Source organism: Nyctereutes procyonoides, unplaced genomic scaffold (assembly GCF_905146905.1).
Source record: "Nyctereutes procyonoides isolate TBG_1078 unplaced genomic scaffold, NYPRO_anot_genome, whole genome shotgun sequence".
NCBI lineage: Eukaryota > Metazoa > Chordata > Mammalia > Carnivora > Canidae > Nyctereutes > Nyctereutes procyonoides.
Genome location: NW_026575126.1, coordinates 70914322 through 70935063, shown reverse-complemented (window position 1 = coordinate 70935063; position 20742 = coordinate 70914322). Strand labels below are relative to the sequence as shown.

The 20742-nt window shown below is 44.3% G+C and overlaps 1 protein-coding gene across 5 annotated transcripts in view; it reads right to left on the bottom strand.

Annotated features, from left to right (window-relative positions):
• The window catches only part of STYXL1 (serine/threonine/tyrosine interacting like 1), a 64982-nt gene that overhangs the window by 17281 nt on the left and 26959 nt on the right, over positions 1-20742 (bottom strand). For 3 of the 5 annotated variants that reach the window (XM_055340950.1, XM_055340951.1, XM_055340947.1), the window contains exons 4-6: positions 18792-18933; positions 14125-14270; positions 6828-6973 (exon numbers count right to left, since the gene is read on the bottom strand). In XM_055340950.1, the coding sequence (XP_055196925.1) occupies positions 6828-6973; positions 14125-14270; positions 18792-18933 (434 nt within the window). The remainder of the gene's footprint in view (positions 1-6827; positions 6974-14124; positions 14271-18791; positions 18934-20742) is intronic. The other 2 variants (XM_055340953.1, XM_055340952.1) reach the window with 1 other exon arrangement.

Genomic DNA, 20742 nt, shown 5'->3' with positions numbered 1-20742 from the left:
ATCCAAGAGAGGGTGCACAAGATGGAGGAGGAACAGAGAGAGAGGGAGAAGCAGATTTCCCTCTGAGCAGGGATCCCCACATGGGGCTCCATCCAGGGACCCTAGGATCAGGACATGAGCCAAAGGCAGATGCTTAACCAACTGAGCCACCCAGGTGCCCCCAGAATGGACGCTTCTAATCTATAACCACAGTATATCTTCTGTTTATTCCAGTAATTTATTTATTTATTTATTTTTAAAGATTTTATTTATTTATTCATGATAGTCACACAGAGAGAGACAGAGAGGCAGAGACACAGGCAGAGGGAGAAGCAGGCTCCATGCACCGGGAGCCCGACGTGGGACTCGATCCCGGGTCTCCAGGATCGCGCCCCGGGCCAAAGGCAGGCGCCAAACCGCTGCGCCACCCAGGGATCCCTAATTTATTTTTTTAAGATTTTATTTATTTATTTGAGAGAGAGACAGAGATAGAGATAGCAACCAAGATAGCACAAGTGGGGAAGAAAGGGAGAAGCAGACACCCTGCTGAGCAGGGAGCAGGTTGTATGACTCAGTCTCAGGACCCTGGGATCATGACCTGAGCCAAAGGTAGCCGCTTAATCAACTGAGCCACCCAGAGGCCCCAGATTTATTAGTTGTTTGTTTGTTTTTTTTTTAACTACTTTGACTTTCTCAATCCTCTCTATTTCATTGTTTCTGGTTCAATAATCTGCTTCTACTATTCCTTCCTTCCCTTCTTTGGGTTTAGTTTGCTGTTCAATTGGTCAGTCCTTGAGATGAATGCTTAACTAGTTGATTTTTAGCCTTTCTTCTTTTTAATAGATATATTTAAGGCTATAAATTTCTCTTTGCCCACAGCTTAACTGCATTCCACAAGTTTTAACACATTATATCTTTATTATTATGTAGTTGAAAATATTTTATAATTTCCATCATGAGTTCTTCTTTAATCCATGCTATTTAAATTTTTATTTCTTTTTTTTAAAATAGGCATCTTTTTCTTGTTTTCTTTTATTATTTTTTTAAGATTTTATTTATTTATTCATGAGAGACACAGAGAGAGACAGAGAGAGACAAAGGCAGAGACACAGGCAGAGGGAGAAGCAGGTCCCATGCAGGGAGCCTGACATGGGGCTTCGATCCCGGGTCTCCAGGATAACGCCCTGGGCTGAAGTCAGCACTAAACTGCTGAGACACCTGAACTGCCCTAAAAATTTATTTCTAGGGGCACCTGGGTGGCTCAGTCAGTTGAGTGTCCAACTCCTGATCTCAACTCAGGTCTTGATCTCAGGGTTGTGAGTTCAAGCCCCACACTGGGCTCCATGCCCAGCATGGAGCACACTTAAATAAATAAATAAAAATAAAAATCTGTTTCTAAGTTTCCAATAATTTTCTGATTATATTTTTAAGTTATTGCTTTGTACATTGATTCCATAGTGGTTGAAAGGCAACTCTATGTGATTTTAAATCTCCTAAAATTGGTTGAGTCTTGCTGTATGGACTATAATATTGTCAAGTTTTATAAATGCTCCTTCTATGTAAGCTTTTTGAAAAGATTTTATCTATCTATCTGTCTATCTATATATCTGTCTGAGAGAGAGCACAAGCTAGCGTGAGCAGGGGGGTGGAGTGGAGGGAGAGAAGACCACTCCTCACTGAGACAGCCTGACCCAGGGCTTGAACTTATGACCCCGAGATCATGACTGAAACCAAAATCAAAAGTGGATGCCCAACCGCCTGAACCACCTGGTGTCCCCCTTCATGTAAACTTTTTTAAAAATACAGATTCAGCAGCTGCGGGGTGCCATTTTTCTGTATCTTTTCTGAAGATAATTTAAGTTTTTTTCTTTTCTAGTCTGTTAATATGGCAAATTACATTGATCTTCTAATGTTAAACTAACCTTATCTTCCTGGGAGAAATACATTTGGTCATGTATATCTCTTTACATATTTTTGGGTCAAACTGGCTAAAATTTTGGATCCTTTTATATAATTTTAGAGTAAATTTTTTAATATATTTTTGGATCAAATTTGCTAAAATTTTATCAAGAATTTTTGTACCCATCCTCATGAGCTTTGAGGTTTTCCTTTATTATAAAGTTTGTGTCAGGTTTGGGTATCAGAGTAATGATGGTCTTATAAATGAATAGGAAAGTGTCCCCTCCTCTTTTATCTTCTGGAAGACTGTGTGGATCAGGTATTATTTCTCCCTTAAATGTTCAGCAGAACTCACCAGTGAAGCCATATGGCCGTAGAGTCCTCCTTGTGAAAAGTTTTTTTACTATGAGTTCAATTTCTTTAATAGATATGGGGGCTATTTAGATGAACTATTTCTTTGTTCAGTGAGGATAACTTGAGTCTTTCAAGAAATTGGTTCATTTAATTGAAATTTCAAGTGCATTGGCATAAAATTGCTTATAATATTTCCTAATTATTTTTAAATGTTTAATTAAAAATTTTACTGAGATCAGCATAAATTCACATGTGGTTGTAAGAAGTAATACAGAGAGATCCACTGCACACTTTGCCTAGTTTCCCCAATGGTCACACTCTACTATAATAGCACAACCAGGATACTGATGCTGATACAATCTATCAACTGTATTCTATCAAGTGTATTCAATCTATCAACTGTATTCCCTAGTTTTGCTTGTATTGTGTGTATGTGTGTGTGTGTGTTGTGTATGTAGGAAGTTCTATACAGGGGTGCCTGGGTGGCTCAGTGGTTGAGCGTCTGTCTTTGGCTCAGGTTGTGATCCTGGCGTCTTGGGATCAAGTTCCGCATCAGGCTCCCTGCAGGGAGCCTGCTTCTCCCTCTGCCTATGTTTCTGTCTCTTTCTGTGTCTCTCATGAATAAATGAACAAAATCTTAAAAAAAAAAGTTCTATACAAATTTATCACCTGGGTGGATTCACGTCCACTATCAGTCAAAATACTAAGCAGTTCTAACGCCAACAATGCCTCATGTTGCCCTTTGTAACCATACCTCCTACCCTCTAGCTTTCCTAACTTCTGGTAACCACGAATCTGTCCTTTATTTATAAAATTTTATGAGATCAAAAAATGCTGCATAAATGGGATCATATAATATATAACCTTTTGGGACTGCCTTATTCTTATTCTGATTGTCTGGTTAATTCCCTAGAGATTTAACCAAGTTTGCAATGTCAATAGTTCATTCCTTTTATCACTGAGTAGTATTCTATGATATGTGTACACCACAGTTTGTACAACCATTCACCAGCTGAATAGCCACTGTGGACGTTCATGTATAGGTTTTGTATGAATTTGAGTTTTCACTTCTGTGGGATAAATGCCAAAATAATGTCTTTTAATATTTGTAGGGTCCAAAGTGAAAATGTTCCTTCTTTTATACCTATTATTCATAATTTTTGTCTTCCTTTTTGATCAGTTGGTATAGTTTTGGCAATATTACTGCTCTTTTCAGAGAGCCAGTTATTGTTTTCATTGTGTTTCTCAAATTATTTTGTTTTCTATTCCACTTATTTCCTCTCTTACCATTGTCATTTCCTTCCTCCTCTTTACTTTTTCTCATTTTTTTATTAAGGTGAAAGTTCAGGTCCTTGATTTGATTTGAGACTCTTCTCATATAGGCATTTAGGCTTTAAATTTCCCTCTAAGCATTGCTTTAGCTGCATCCACAAATTCTGATTTGTTTTTTTACTTTTCATTCAGCTCAAAATATTTTAACTTTCCTTTTGGTTTCTTTACAATCTACAGGCTACTTAGAAGTCTGTTACTTAGTTTCAACATTTGGGATTCTTCTCAGATATCTTGTTTGGCTTATTGGCTTCTAACTTTTTCCACTGTAATCAGAGGACATAATTTTTTATAACAAATTCTTTTTTCTTTTGATACTTGTTTTAATGCACAGAATACTCTATCTTGTCAAAAACGTTCCACGTTCTCTTGAAAAGAATGCATACTGTAGAACACATTCAAAGACCAGAAGAATGCTACTGTTACTGGGTAGTGTCCTATAATTGTCAATTAGGCAAATTTACTCTCCTAGTCTTTGAAATTATAACCTATTAACCTAACCTGTCTTTTGAGAGAGAGATGTTGAAATCTAGTTAGAACTGTGAATTTCTCTAGAATCTAGAGTCTAGATTATTGCCTACCTTCCCATAATGAAATGACCTCTTTATATCTGGTAGTATTCTTTGCTGTGAAGTTCAATTTTTCTAATAATGGAGTCATTCCAAAAGTTGGTGATTTGTCTTTTTTTTTTAATTAGTCTTAGCTTGAAGTATCTTTTCCCACCCTTTTTAACCTATCTTCATTTTGTATTTAAAAAGTACATTTCTGGCACCTGGCTGGCTCAGTCAGAGGAGCATGCAACTCATGATCTCAGGGTCATGGGTTCAAGCCCCACATTGGGTGCAAAAATTACTTAAACTTAAAAAAAAAGTATGTTTCTTGTAGACAGTTTGTAACACCTCTGCCTTTAAATTGGGGGTATTTAGGCCATTTGCACTTAGTGTGATTATTGACATGATCATCTTGCTATTTGTTTTTTATTGGCCTCATCTCATCTTTATTCTTCTTTTCCTGCCTTCTTTTGGATTTTTTAATGATTCCATTTTCTTTTTTTGTCTTATTAATTACAACTGTTTTACTTATCATTTTGTTCTAGCTTTTGGTGATTGCTTTAGAGTTTCCAGAACACATCTTTAACTCTTTTTTTAAAAATATTTTATTTATTTGACAGACAGCACAGCATAAGCAAGTGGGGAGAATAGCAGAGGGAAAGGGGGAAGCAGGCTCCCCACTGAGCAGGACCCCCGGATCATGACCTGAGGCAAAGGCAGATGCTTAACTGACTAAGCCACCCAGGTGCCCCCATCTTTTACTTTTTATTACATTATACCACTTCATGGAAATAGAGTAAGAATCTTGCAAGTGTATACTTTTATCCTGCCTCTTCCTGCCTTAGTAAACTTCAGGCATACATATTACTTCTACATATGCTATAATCTCAAAATACACTGTTACTATTTTTTCTGTGATCAATGATGGTTTTGTTTTTTTTTTTTTGGGGGGGGGGTCTTTTTTGTTTTTGTTGTTTTAGAGAGGTGAGGGACAGAGGGAGAGGGAGAGAGAGAATCTTGAGCAGGCAGGCCCAGCACAAGCCTGACACAGGGCTCAGTCTCATGACCCTGAGTCATGACCTGAAACCAAGTCAAGAGTTGGACTCTTTAACAGACTGAGCCATCCAGGTGCCCAGGTGACCAATTATGTTTTGAAGAGATATAAAAGCAACAGTGAAAGTATTTTATATTTATCTACATAATTATTATTTCTGGTGATAACTTTTGTTTATTTATGGCTTTTATCAAATTTAGAAAAATTTTTGGCCATCATTTCTTTAAATATGTTTTCTGTCTTTTCACTTTCCTCTCCTTTGGAGATTCTAATTTATACATATGTTCAGCCCCTTGAATTATCTCAGTCTCACTGACATTCTGTTTTGCTTTTTCCTTCTTCTCTTCTCTTTTCTTCTCTTCTCTTCCTTACGTTCTTTCTTTTCTTCTTTTTCTTCCCTAGGTTTCATTTTGGACACTTTCTACTAGTAGGTCTTCAAATTCACCAGTCTTTTCTTCTGCAGTGTCTAATCTGTCATGAAATCCATCCAGTGTATGTTTCATCTCAGACATTTTCATACCTAGCCTAGAGATAGTTTTTCCTCACAACCGAGGCAGCACTTTTCTCAGTGCCCTCTTTGATGCCTAGTATATTGTGGGTTTGTCTATTCTGATCGGAAATGCAAACTACTCTTAGCCCTACATAATCTCTGGGGATTGTACTGTTTGTTCATTTCTACTGGTTTTTCTCCCAGCCTTGAGTTGTCTCCTCACATGTGTGTGCTTATCAGTATTCAGCTGAAGAGTCAGGGGGCATTCTACAGATGTTAAGAGTTTTTTCTTTATATTCAGCTCTCTATTCTCCATGCAGCCCTCTCTTGCAAATTCTAGCCAACTTAGCCAATGAATTCTCAACTCTGTACCCTCAACTCAGAAGGAATGACAGGATCCGTCTTGGCCTGTTTCCTGTATTGTGACCTGCAAACAGTCTCCTAGCAATAAGCAGGATCAACTGAAGGGCTCTTCTTATTATTTTCCCTCCTCTCAGGAATCAATGTCCTATGCTGCCTGTTGGCCATTGTCTGGAAACCCTTGTTTTAATGTTTTATCTGGGGTTTTGAGGTTGCTTAAAGTGGGACTGTAAATCTGGTCATGAGGATGAAGCCCTCCCAGATGAGATTAACGCCCTTGTAGAAGAGGTCCCAGATCACCCTCTGGCCCCTTCTGCCATGTGAAGACACAGTAAAAACAGGGCTGTCTATGAGCCAGAAAGCAAGCTCTCACCAGACACCGAATCTGCTGGTGACTTGATCTTGGATTTTCCCAGCCTCCACACTGATGAGAAATAAATTTACTTTGTTTATGAACCACCAGTCTATGGTATTCTGCTATTGCAGCCCCAATAGACTAAGACAGGGGACATTTCTCAGAGGGCCTAAGATAAGCAAAGCAAGGTAAAATGGAATACTCCGTACCACAATGTTCAATACCCAGGAAGCATTACTTTTGGTGAGATCTGAAGGGTAAGTATTGGGTCTCAGAGGCAGCAGATGCCACAGCCAAGCCAGGAAATAGATTACAAGCCAGACACAGATGAAGGTAAGTACAGAGCCTATTCCAGTATGTGCTGACTTCGAAAGCCCTTTCAGCTCTATAAATGCACAACATTAGGAATCTTATATAAATGCTTAATTTTTAAAAATCAAGTGTATTTCTACTCACAATGGCCCTGTCTCCATGGAGATATTGACATGTGCTTTGATTTTCAAATCCTTCTGAATTTTTGGGTCGCAGGCTTGCCTGAAATTGCCCAGGTAGATCTTGCCTGGCATTATTTCAGCAGGGTAGGGCTGAAAGGCATCCAGTTCCTGAGGAAAGGGAGGGAGAAAGTCTGCTGTATAGAATATATATGCTATGTATCATATAATAGGATATTCTTTCCCCAGGAAGGACACTTTTTGTTTCTTGTCGGGGTTTTGTTTGTTTTCTGTTTGTTTTTTGTCTCTTGAAATGTGGCTCAGCATTAGAAAGATAATCCAGAACAGTGAATGAGATAGACTTGGATAAGGAGTTAGAAGGCTGGCAGTAATAGGACAGAGCCATTTAGGACAGCATGCTGCTTCTGAACACTTAAATTCCACTTTCCTCCATGGGACCTCTGTGTAATTTTCTGGGTACATCTAATACCCCTTGACACAGAACTGTAAAAATATAAAGTGTATCCAGTAGAGGGAGGGGGAAGGTGGGAAGGGACAGCCTTATGTTATTATATATCATATTATTACTGAAGGGATAGCCCTTGAATCATATAATCATATATAAAAATTATATTATTAATAACATTGCATTATTAATAGCATAATTATATTGTATTATTTTTGGAGGCCACCAGAATTTTAACACCTTCTTAAAAAAAAACGAGAAAACACTAAAACTACTCACATAGAGCCTATCAGTCATTAACAAATAAATTCTGATGAGTTCTGATATAGACAGGTAAGGAAGATAGGACACCACTTAAATGGGAGCTCACTGGAATTCCAGGTCCAAAGTTATGATAAGAAAAACTGGGGTTTCTTTGAAAAACAAAGATACAAAGAGAAAGATTATTCCTACATTTCCCCAAAGTGTGTCCTAGGAAATAGAGGTCCCTTGCAATGCATTGTGAAAAAAGCATTTAGAGGGGTGCCTGGATGGACCACTGCCAACTGCTCCCCCAGCTCCTGAGGAAGACAGGGGCAAGAGGACCATGCTCCCTGCCTGCACCCCCCCCCCATCTTCCTTGGCTGCTTTCCCCCTTTTCCTCTTTCTGTTCTTGGCTCCCCTGTCCCCTCTCTCAGTTCCAGAGACTCGAGGAGGAACTGCCACAGGCCTCCCTGTTTGAAGCTGCTCCTTGTCCTAGGTTCCAGGAATGACCAGCGTTAAAAACTTCCTCGCTTTTTTCAGATGTTTTATAGAATTGTTCACCTGGTTTGAAATAATAAAATATAGAAAGAAAAAAAAATAGAGGGGCGCCTGGGCAGCTCAGTCCATTAAGCATTTGCCTTCGGGTCAGGTTATGATCCCAGGGTCCTGGGATGGAGCCCCACATCAGGCTCCCTGCTCAGTGGGGAGCCTGCTTCTCCCTCTGTCTCCTCTCTTTCACTCGTGCTCTCTCTTCTCTCTCTCCCAAATAAATAAAGTCTTTTAAAAAGGGGGAAGGGGGTAGTTTAGAGAATGGGAAGCAGTACCCTGCCTCAGAAATTCACAATGTACATTACCAAGTAAAGGTAGGAGGAGTAAAGGGCAGTAAAGAAACTTGATAATTACAGCCACTATGGAAAACAGTATGGAGTTTTTTTCAAAAAACTTAAAAATAGAACTATCATATGATCCAGCCATCCCACTTCTTGGTATATATCCAAAGGAAATGAAATCACTATTTTGAGGGGGTATCTCCCATGTTCCCTACAGCATTATTCATAGTAGCCAAAGCACAGAAACAACCTAAGTGTCCATCAACAGATGAACGGATAAAGAAAATGTGGCATGTGTATAGAACAGGACATTATTCAGTCATGAGAAAGAAGGGCATCCTGCCATTTGTGACAACATGGGTAGACCTTGAAGGCATTAAGCTAAGCAAAATACAGGAACATCTCATTTTATTATGTTTCATTTTATTTTGGTTCAAAGATACTGCAATTTTTATTGAACATTTGCGGCAACCCTGTATCAGGCAAGTCAATCAGTGACGTTTTCCAACATTTGCTCATTTCCTGTCTCTTTCACATTTTGGTAATTCTCACAAGATTCCTAACCTTCTCATCATTATTATACATATTATGGTGATCTGTGATCAGTTATTATGACCCACTGAAAATTCAGATGATGGTTAACATTTTTTAAAATTTGTTTATTTATTTATGATAGACACAGAGAGAGACAGACAGACAGAGAGACAGAGAGAGAGAGAGAGAGAGAGAGAGAGAGAGAGAGGCAGAGACACAGGAGGACGGAGAAGCAAGCTCCATGCCGGGAGCCTGACGCGGGACTCCATCCCAGGACTCCAGGATCGCACCCCAGACCAAAGGCAGGCGCCGAACCACTGAGCCACCCAGGGATCCCCATGGTTAACATTTTCTAGTAATATAGTACTTTTGATGAAGGTGTGTCTATTTTTTTTTTCAGATGTATGCTATTGCACAGTTAACAGACTACAAGTATAGTCTAAACATAATTTGAGGGATGCCTGGGTTGCTCAGTGGTTAAGCATCTGCCTTCCCCTCAGGGTGTGATCCTGGAGCCCCGGGATCGAGTCCCACATCAGGCTCCCTACATGGAGCCTGCTTCTCCCTCTGCCTGGGTCTCTGCCTCTCTCTGTGTGTGTCTCTAATGAATAAATAAATGAAATCTTTAAAAATAAATAAACATAAATTTGATATGCAGCAAAAAAAAAAAGTAATTTGCCTTGCTTTGTTGCATTATTTGCTTTATTGGAGGGATCTGGAACCAAACCCATAATACTTCCAAGGAATGCCTGTAAGTCAGATATACCGCATGATCTCACTTATATGTATAATCTAAAAAGGCCAAATTCATTGAAACAGAGAGTAAAACAGTGGCTGCCAGGGGACAGAGAGTGAAGGAAATGGGAGTTGTTCATTAAAAAGGTACAGACTTTCAGATATAAGAGGCCCAAGTTCTGGGGATCTTATGTACAGCATGGGGACTTTAGTTAACAATACTGCGTTATATATTTGAAAGTTGCTGGGAGTGCAGATCTTAAATGTTCTCACCACCACACACACACAAAAATAGTAATTAGGTGAGGTGATGGATGGGTTCATTAACTCTATTTGGTGATCGCTTCACAATATGTACGTGTATCAAATTAACATTGTACACCTTCAACTTATATATGTTATATGTCAATTCTTTCTCAATAAACTTAAGGGGAAAATTTACAGAATCTGATTGTTCCAAAGAAAGACTGTGAGATTGTTGCCGATTGTCCAATGGGCAATTAGAAAAAAAAATTATCAAATAATAATTTATAAACTAGTTGGAAAACAGTAAAGCATGCCAGTCTAAGAGTATCCTCAAAGTATACCTTTGGGGAACTGCTAAAAACTTCCCTACTAGTTCCTTTTTGAAGCCCAGATGTTTGAGATAACACAGTGGCTACATTGATTGTCATTGGTTAGGGTTGAAAATGACTTGTGATATTGAGTACAATAAAAACTAGGCAAGAAAACAAACATAAAACCCCACTAACGTATAAACTGTTGTTTCCAATATGATCTGTTTAGAGGTCCCTTTTTTGCATGAGTTTTCCATGGTAAATGCTGACCCATGGAATTTTCAAAGGTCAAACCTACTTCTAAAATTCCTCTGGCTCCAAGTCTGACTCGGAAATAAGTACTGCAGGCTACTGTCCACTCCAGAGGCTTCCAAGCCTTCTGGCCTTAGTATATCTCCCCTCCCAGCAAACCCACTGCAAGCCCACATCCTCCCCAAGCTGTGAGCCTCAAAAAGCCTTTCTCAGGGTGCCTGGGTGGCTTGGTTGCTTAAGTGTCTGCCTTAGGCTCAGGTCATGATCCCAGGGTCCTTGGATCGAGCCCCACACTGCATTGCATACACGCTCCCTGCTCAGCAGGGAGTCTACTTCTCCCTCTCCTTCTGCCTACGGCTCCCTCCCCCTGCTTGTGCTCTCTTTCCAGTAAATAAATAAAATATTTTTTTAAAAAGCCAAGGAGCAGACACCAAGCCAAGCCAATTCTCAAGTGTGAAGAGGATGTGTGATCCTTCACCTGCAGGCAAGTCTGCCTGATATAACCCAAAGCTTCCCCAGGGCTCAGGCTGACCCCAGTCAACTTGGGGCTCCCCAGGGCTCAACTTGCTGGAGCCAAAGGAAACTCTCCCAGTTTCATCCAGAAAATCTCACTGAACACCAAAAACACATCTACTAACTCTTCCTGATGCTTTCAAACCAGCTTCCTTTCCTGTGGCTGCATGGCAGGGAAAAATATGTTGTGAAGAGCAAGTGCATGTTGGGGCACCTAGGTGACTCAGTTGGTTAAGTGTCTGTCTTTGGCTCAGGTCATGATCTCAGAGTCCCAGGATCTAGCTCTGCACTGGGCTCCCTACTCAGCAGGGAGTCTTCTTCTCCCTCTCCCTCTGTCCCCACTCAACGCGTGCTCTGTCTCTCAAATAAACAAAATCTTAAAAAAAAAAAAAAGAGCAAGCGCATGTTAATTTGAGATGACATGATTTTGCCATCCACATTGATGAGGATTCCAAACTGAGCCCACTGCCCTCCCCCACACTACGTAGGCCTCCTGTGTTCCCACACTAGGAACCAGGGCACCAATCCCAGGCTCCTCCCTCCCTCCCCTATGTCCCCATCCTCACTCCCCTCCCCCCTGTATCTAATCAGTGCCACTGCCTAAGTGTCTTCTCCTCGCCAGCTGCCTTCCACCTTCCCCAGACCTACCTGGCCCTTCATGGGTCTACTGTCCACACCGGGATCACTAACGATCTTTCTCAAGTGTAATCTGACTGCACCAGCCACCCAGGGCTCATCACCATCTCTCTCTAGTGCTGGCTTCATGTTTTAGTCACAGAAACCTTTTGTTCCAAGTGAAATCTTATTTAACAGATACCATGAGTAAAATAGAGGAAATGAGAAGTCTCTCTGTCTAAAGCCCAAAGGTCAGTGCCCTCCTAGAAGGAGTTCCAAGGGAGCTGCAGGGACACCTCTGCTTTACAGTGTGTCAGAGTGGGGAAGACGGGAGTGGGGGCTTCCATTCTTGCCCCTGAGTTACTAACAAAGGTTCAAAGCAAGGAGAGACACATGCTAGGTGACTACATTCTAAGGAAGGCCATAGACACCTAAGGCAGAGCTCAGCCCACATAGGCCCTGCTAGCTACCACCAGCAGCCACCAGCCACCCCTCTTCCCAATCTATGTAAGATGGGGCAAGGACAAGTCACAGGTGTATACGCATGTTAACATTGACCCAAATGTACATTTATTTTTTTTAATTTATGATAGTCACACACACACAGAGAGAGAGAGAGGCAGAGACACAGGCAGAGGGAGAAGTGAAGCAGGCTCCATGCACCAGGAGCCCGACGTGGGATTCAATCCCGGGTCTCCAGGATCGCGCCCTGTGCCAAAGGCAGGTGCCAAACCACTGCGCCACCCAGGGATCCCCCCAAATGTACATTTAAATATGTACAGATCATCCTACATCAATTATACCTTACTAAAGCTGTTTTTTTTTTTAAAGGGCAGGAGGTGAGTTATCAGTATGAGGATGTTTACAGAGAAACACTTATTTTGTACACTGAAAAGCCAGTAAGGGCAGCTCCTCTAGGAGTGAGCAGTATCTGGCAGGATGGAGAGGTTGGTGGTACACCTGTGGAGCTGAAAATCATAGTGTGATCATCTCAGAGGAAGGAGAGGAGGGAGACATGAGGTAACTACCCTGGATTCGGGAACACATAGGACCTCAGACCTGTGTCCCTGCCTTTTCGCACAGGCTGGCTAGAGCTGCTGAGTCAGCAAGGGTAGGAGGTCCACCTGGGCATCTTTCCCCACCTTCATTCCCTTGTGGTCCCTTCAGTGATTCAGCTGAGGGAGTGCGGATATGGTCAGGAGTCATGGGCTAAGAAAGTAAAATGAAGAATTGGCGGTGTTCCTGGCAGGAAGCCCCAGCTGGCTTTCTCTGAAAGATCCTTAGTAGCAGACAGGGCCCCTAAATCGGGCCACAAGGAAACCAGCAGCCAAGGCTACCAGCAATATACAGAACCAGGGGGGACCTGAGTGAGAAGGCATTGCCCCACCACTGACAGATAGCAGTCCCACAAGACAGGCCCCACTCTGGACCCCTAGCACCCAAGTCACAGGCCCAGGAGCAGGGCAGAGAGGAGAAGTCCCTTCAGCTAACCCACACCTCTCACCCTTCCCACCCCCAGCAAGACTGCCCAGCTCTAGGGGATGGGAAAAAGAGACTTGACTCAAATCTGAGATTGAAATGTTAAACTAGCTTCACTTATATTGGACTGATTGCTTTTCTTCCCTTTTAAGAGATTATTTCAAAATATGCAAGAGTGGAGAGAACGGTATAATAAACCCCTGGGTCGATCACCCATCATCAGCTAATGGCCTGCTTTGTTTTAGCTCTACCCTCACCCACTTCCCAACACCTGCCCGAAATCATTCTGAAGGAAATTAGAGACGTCATATTGTTTTAGCCCATAAATACTTCATTCTGGATCTCTGAAAGATCCAGTTAATTAATGCACATTCTCCCTATCATTTTAGGATTAGATTGAAAGTGACCAGAACTTCTGGAATCTGCCCAAGGTGCTGCTAAGGGCAAAGAGCAGAAGGTAATTCCTGGAAAGAATGAAGCCAGGTCTACCTCCCATTGCATCAGACTCTTCAATAAGCCCCACACACTGCACAATGCCCTCCAGGGACCAGCTCCTGCCTGTCAGCCACGGCCACCCCATGCCCACCTCAGTCACCCTCCACGCCCTTCTGATCAGCTCCAAGAGGTGCCTCCCCTCTGGGCTCCAGACACCTGGGGTGCCCCGGTCTCTCCTGCTAGCCAAGAACTCCTCATGGGCAGAGACGTTAGCAGATCCTTTTTGTGTCCTCTGGACCATCCAGGGCTTGTAGGTCCCAACAGCTGAGAACGGACAGGCAGCCTCAGATCATGGTACCCCTGCCTGTCTTTGGTGAGGGCCTGCCATCCAGAGCTCCCCCTGGGACCCTTGCTTTCTGGATGGGGACCACCTGTTCACCACCCCGTGAACTCTGGCCTGAACCCAGCAATGAGAAATTCACCCTCATGGTCTGGATCTCCTGGCTGCCCCAGATCCACTTCCCAAGCACAGTCTCCTACATCTCTTCTATCATTCCCATGTCACAAGCCTCCTCTTTCTCCCACCCTGCTCCCTACCACTCAGTCCCCAGCGGAAGGCCATGCTTCCATCTGAGCCTTCCTGTGCTCAGTGCCCTACCTTACCTGTGGCATCCAGATGATCTTCTGTGTCCGAAAGAAGTGGTACATGGCCGAGAAGCACTCATAACCTCCTTTTAGGATGCAGACAGGGTGGTGAGTGAGTTGCGCCAGGGCTCTGCCACATGCCACAGCAGCTCCAGGCACCAGTTCTAAGAGTGGAGACCAAAGAGTTGAGTGTGCGTGCCCTGGGCGCTCACCATTTGCCTAAAGCCCCAGTTGATGGCCACTTGATTTGGTAAGGCAACGGTCTAGAAGCCCGAAGCAAATCTAAATGGAGAGGAGTGTTAACGACTAAAATTTAAAAAGCCACTTGCTACCAAGTAAGTTGATCCTTCCTTTCTGTAAACTCTTCAATTCTATAGCTCTCCACGTCACTGCAAGGAAAGACGATTTAACATAAGGAAAATCTCTCTCTTACATATACATCATATATCATATACCATACAATTCACCTAAAGTATGTAAAGTAATGGTCTTTAGTCTATTCACAGAGTTGTGCATAGGTTTCACTCTTTCTTTCCCTTCAAACAGCCAGCTTGAGGCAGACTAATTTCTCATTATGGATTTGCCTATTCTGGACATTTTGTACAGAGGGAATCCTACGGTATATGGTTTTGCATCTGGCTTCTTTCACCTAGCATAGAGTCTTCAAAGCTCATCCATGTCATAGTGTGTGTCTGTACTCCATTTCTTTTTAGGGCTGAATACTATTCCATTGTGTGGCTTTACCATCTTTGGTTTATCCGCTCATCTGTCGAGGCGCATTGGGCCATTTCCACTTCTTGGCTGCTGTGGATGGTGCCACTGTGAACACTTATGGACAGGTTCCTGTGTGCACAGGTCTTCATCTCTTTTGGGTAGGTACCTCAGAGCAGAACTGAATCATACAATAACTCTATGTATAACTTTTTGAAGGAAACACCAAACTGGGGATCCCTGGGTGGCGCAGCGGTTTGGCGCCTGCCTTTGGCCCAGGGTGCGATCCTGGAGACCCAGGATCGAATCCCACATCGGGCTCCCGGTGCATGGAGCCTGCTTCTCCCTCTGCCTGTGTCTCTGCCTCTCTCTTTCTCTGTGTGACTATCATAAATAAAATAAAAATTAAAAAAAAAAAGAAACACCAAACTGTTCCATAGCACCTGATGCATTTTACACTGTGACCAGCAGAGTGGGAGTGTTCCCATCTCTCCACATCCTCCTCGAGGCTTGCTAGTAGCCCTCTTTTTTATCATGGCATTCTAGTGGGTGTGGAGGGATAGCTCATTGTGGTTTTGCCATTGATTTAATCTTAAAAGCCTTCATTGCTCTGCAGAATCACTAGGAGACTGTATGCAAACTAGATATATAGGTCAGCAAGTCTGCATTATTAAGGCTAAACCAAGATATCCTGAGGCCAGGATCTGAACCCTGAAGACAAATACGGTTCTGTCAGCGCGGGAGAGTCAGCTGAAAGGAGAAAGGGAAGGGCAAGGACTCTGACTTCTCTTTTCAGGGAAAACCAATTCCAGCAGGAGCTGCTGAGGGCAGCAGGGGCCTGAGACCCATGTGGAGGACTGTATCTGGAAGAAGAACCTAGATCCAGTTTCAGGAAGACAATTAGAGATTCCAGGGGAAAGCCATGAGAACAGTCTGGGGCCCAGGCTACCCAGCCACAGGTATAATGGGGTCATTAACATTAAATTCACTTTTAATCCTATTAATCTTGAGTTTTCCAACGATGTGAGGCTTCGCAGAATTTGAACTGGGGTAACAACTCAGGCCAAGGGGCTCTCTACTCAGCAGCGAGCTTTAAGTTAAATTCCTTTTGGTCCTTACTTAGCCAGACAAGTGGCTTGAAAGTCAGGCTTTGTTCAGAAAGGAGGAAACTAAAATGTCCACATTCCCAAAGCTTCCCCCCACAGCTGTGGTGAAGGCCCCAGCCCAGGGAACTCCACCCACATGTATCAAGAGCCCAGTTTGGGGGTGGGGGGGGAGGGCAGGGTCTATAGTTCATATGTTGCAAGGAAGGCAGGCTGATTTAACATAAGGAAAATTTCTCTCCTACAAGGAGGGGACTGCCCTGTGCCTGGTAAAAGGAGTTTGGGAGAAAGGACCACAGAGAACAAGACAAATGAAGGTGCTCTCCAGGATCTTAGGAAGAAAACTAGATGAGAAGATAAAAAACTCCTAAAAAAAACAAAACAAAACAAAAACTCCTGTCTGCAAGGGGTAGGGGGTAGGTGCTAAAAACCACCTGTGCCCTGTTTCCCACCAGGAATCCTGAGACACACCCCCAGCAGGGCCAGAGAGGGGTTAAGCTAATGCTGGAGAAGAGAGGCAGCCGCAGCCCCAGGACTAGTAGCACCCGTGGAAAGCCTGGTAAGGAGGGGACAGGGCTGTGAGGACCCTGGATGGAGATATTTCAGCCATGGACACAGCAAGGACAGAGGCCCACCACCCAAGGCCACACAGATGAGCTGCAACACACCAGGAGGCCAGCAGAAGAGGATTGCAAAGAGCCAGATCCCTGCTTCTAGGATGTGATGGAAGCTCCGCCCACAACCAGATTTCCTTGAGGGGTGGGGGGGTGGGGGTGGGAGGGTATGGGGGGGTGGCGGGGTGGCGGGGAGGTGGGTGCTTAACAGTAGAAAGGGAATGGGGAGAAAAACTTCAAAATGGCCTTTTACCCCAGAGACTCTGTGTTTGCCTGAAAGCTGCCCTTTTAAAGGAGAAAAGTACCTTAAGTGGACAAGGTCTGTGTGTGTGTGTGTGTGTGCGCGCGCATGCAGTTTGGGTTTTCTGTGTTGTTTTGTGGTTGTGATTTCCTACTGAGGGAGAATGGGGGTTCCATGAGGTCATTTATAGAACGTAGGCAGGATTATCTTTATTGGCCACCATTTCCTGTGGTTTTAGGGTCCAGTGTACAATCCCAGGATTGCAGACTGGAACTCAATCCGGTAAATTTAGGGAAAGAGGGCACAATTTCACAGGACCTCCTGTGAAGACTGGTTTTATTAAAGGTGGAAGCCTAGTGCCACCCAGTGACCGCTGCTGTGAACACCCAGGCCCATGGAAACCACGCATATTCATGACTGAGCCCCCAGCAGCAGAGCCCCTATGACGAATGGCAAGGGGTTGTCAGTCCCAAACCAGGAGCTGGGTGGAGAAGGCAGGGGCACCCCAGAAAGCAGATAAGAAAATTAGAGCTGACCAAGTTTTAATGCTCGGGTTCAGGACTGGAGTGACTTTGCATTGCTCTCCAGCTCCACTATCCAGGCCTTGGGAGACCAGACACAGCCAACCTGCCCAGGGTTCAAATCCCAACCCCACTGTTTAGTAGGTGTGAGGGTTTCAAAAGCAGTCCACAAATTCTTTCAAATACAAGAAAGAAAAAAAAATACAAGAAAGAATATTTAAAAGAATATAAAGGGAGGTTGAGTCTGACTCCCCACTCCTTGAGGGTAGTCTGCCCTCAGTGACTTCCTTCTAATGAACAGAATATAGCAGAAGTGACCAGAGGTCTCAGGACTTGGTTGCAAAAGGCATGTGGCTTTCCTTAGCTCTTTCTTTCTCTTGGATGGCTCGCTCTGGGGGAGACAAGCTGCCATGTCACAAGGCCACCAAAGCAGTTCTACAGAGAGGTGGTGGGGAATGGAAGCCATACTTGTATGAGTGATGCACCTTGGAGGCAGATCATCCCAGCCCAGTCAGACCTTCAGATGACAGCAACCAAAGCCAGTATCCTGACTGCAATCTCAGGAGACACACCGTGTCTACCAGAACCTGGTACTGGTTAGTTGATTAAGGTTTGCTGTATCAAGCTACTGAGTTTGGAGGTAATTCATTACATGGCAATAAATAACTAATTCAACATGTGTGGGACCTGGAGTAAGTTACAGCATGCACCTTCGGGGCCTCAATTTCCCCATCTATAGAGATCATTTTCGAAGGCCTCTCAGGTTTCTATGTGTCCTGTGAGCAAAGGTACTGGCCTTTCAAGAATATCTGTATATCGAAGAGCCTTGGAAGATAGACTATTTCTCCCTCCAGAGCCAGGGGCAGGCATGTTTTCTTCCCATTATAAAAGATTCAGGCCGTGGGAGCACCCAGGTGGCTCAGTCTGTTAAGCAACTGACTTTGGCTTAGGTCATGGTCTCAGGGTCTTGGGACTGAGCCCTGCATCAGGCTCCACATTCAACAGGGAGTCTGCTTCTCTCTCTCTCTCTCTGTCTCCTCCCCCTGCTCATTCTCTCTCTCTTTCAAATAAATAAAATCTTAAAAAAAAAAATTCCCTGAGCTCAGGGTTCTCCTGTCATACAACCCACTGTGTGTAGGTTTTACTTGGCCCTCTTCCTGTCACCCTGTGAGAATGGGGGCTTCGGCATCAGGGCAAGAAAATGAGGACATTCTGGCTACTTTCAGGGCTCTGAAGAATAAAGTCCATCGTTTCTGACTCAGGAGCTGCACGTCTTCTGCCAGCATCCATGAGACTGTGGCAAGCTCACTTGTCATCTTGCAAGGAAGAAAAAAATCTCAGCCTTGCCCCAGTTCTTGACATTACTATTTCTCATGGGTGTGTTCTGAAAATTGCAGGAGCTGGCCCAGAGAGAGCCTTTGGTATGGTTCCCGGCATGCAGCAAAGTGTTTGATAACCACCAGCTGTGCTTCTGGCTGCAATCGTAAAAACCTACCTTGTCTGCTATCATCAGAGTTGTCATCCTCGTCCTGCTCTCTTAAGATTATCTCCAGGGTGCTGGTGTTATTATCATATACCACACAGTATTTCACACACTCCAGATCCACAGACTCCGGGATAAGATACTCATTTTCCTTCTAAAGAAACCACAAGAAAGGTTCTGTTGGCAGATGGGTTCCATTGGGCACATATTCCCTGCATGCCAGCTCTGGGTGGAGCTAGAGGGAGGACCGTGCCTGTTCCCCTGACCACACACTACAGGTACGAAAGTGCCAAGAAGGGACCTGAAAGTATACTAAATGCCGAGCACCTTCCACATCCACATGCCCTGCTGTGAGGGAAGCTGACCACAGCTGACCAGACCAGAGATGGTGCCTGACTGAAAAAGAGCTGGCCTAGTAACTGGCCCGCAGCCCACTGGGTGGCCTGGCACACATGCTCTCAGAGCAACTGAAGCCAAACTGATGGCATCTCCTCTCTGGGTGAGGGTGGTTGGCCGTGGGGGTCAAGTCTGCATTAAAAGGGCAACAAGCAGGAGGCTTGTGGATATAATGTGGCAGACTTTACGCTCAAATGTATGCTCTGTGAGCGTGGGAACTTTTGTTCTTTTGTAGTCGCTGATGTACCCTGTGCTTCTGGAACAGTACCTGGCATGTGGCTATAAATACAGTCAGAGGAAGGAAAGCGCCAACAGGAACCAGGACATCGTGAGTAGTTGGGAGCGGCTGAGTTGCCAGAAAGGCAAACCACCAGAGCAAGGACAATGCCCAGGATCCCCAAGAGTGCCCCAGAGCTCGAGGAGGCCTGGCTGGGTGGCCCCCACTACTCTGTCCCTTGCATCCCAGTCTGGATGCCATAGATGGCCTGAAAGAGCATTTGCAGGTGGGCCAGGGCAAGTGTTTATCGATTCTACTGCAAGACAGTCAAGCAAGGCCCGTGGAGGAACAGACCAGAAAATTTTCTGAGGTTGAGAGAGGAGGAATCATATTTGCCTGGAGGAACTAGGAGAGAAATGGTACTCAGGACGAACAGGGTTTGCACAGATAATGAGGGAAGGGGGGTTTCTGAATGAGCACGGGGAAAGGGAGTAGAGACGTGGAGCAGGTGGGAGAGGACAGATGTGGCTGGATGTTCACTTGTTAGCTCAATAATTATATGCTAAGGGTCCACTCTATGCTGACACCATGTGGGGTTCTGGAATATAGAGGTTCAAAATGGCACAGGGAAACACCCGAGTTGGCCTGGAGAACTCAGGAAGGCTGTGCAGGGTGGCAGGGTAAGGGTGAACTGCCAGATGGATAAGGGTGAGGAGAACATTCCAGGCAGAAGGAACAGCATCCAGCTGGTCATTTTAGTCAACTAACAGGTGCAGAGCACATCCCAGATGCCAGGGACCCGACCGAGCCTCCAGGACACAGTGATGAACAAGGCACACCCATTCTCATGTTCCCAGAGAAAGATCTGGAGGCCTGAGAGAGCAGTGTGCTCATGGGGCCTGTGTACTATATTTTCTAGATTAAGAGACCGTTAGTTGGAAGATGCACCACCAATTTTTTAAAGATTTTATTTGTTTATTTATTTGACAAAGAAAGAGACAGCACAACTGGGGCGTGGGGTGGTAGAGGGAAAAGCAGGCTCCCTCCCCACTGAGCAGGGAGCCTGATGAAGCTACAGGCACCACCAACTTAAAAACCATTGCTGTCAGGAGTGAACATGAAAGGAGGGACTTGTTGGCATATAACAAAACTTCTTGGTCCCCAGGAAAACCTGAACCAGGGCTCTAAAGCCCAGACCTCCCCCTCAGGTGCTCCTCTCTGCTCCCCCTGCACGCTGACTTCACCTTCTCAGACTACTTGGTCCTGAGGCCTGTGACACAGCCACAGTGACACACAGATGCCCACACCCTCCAAACTCCACTATGAGAAGGGGAAGAGCCACCCTCTCTA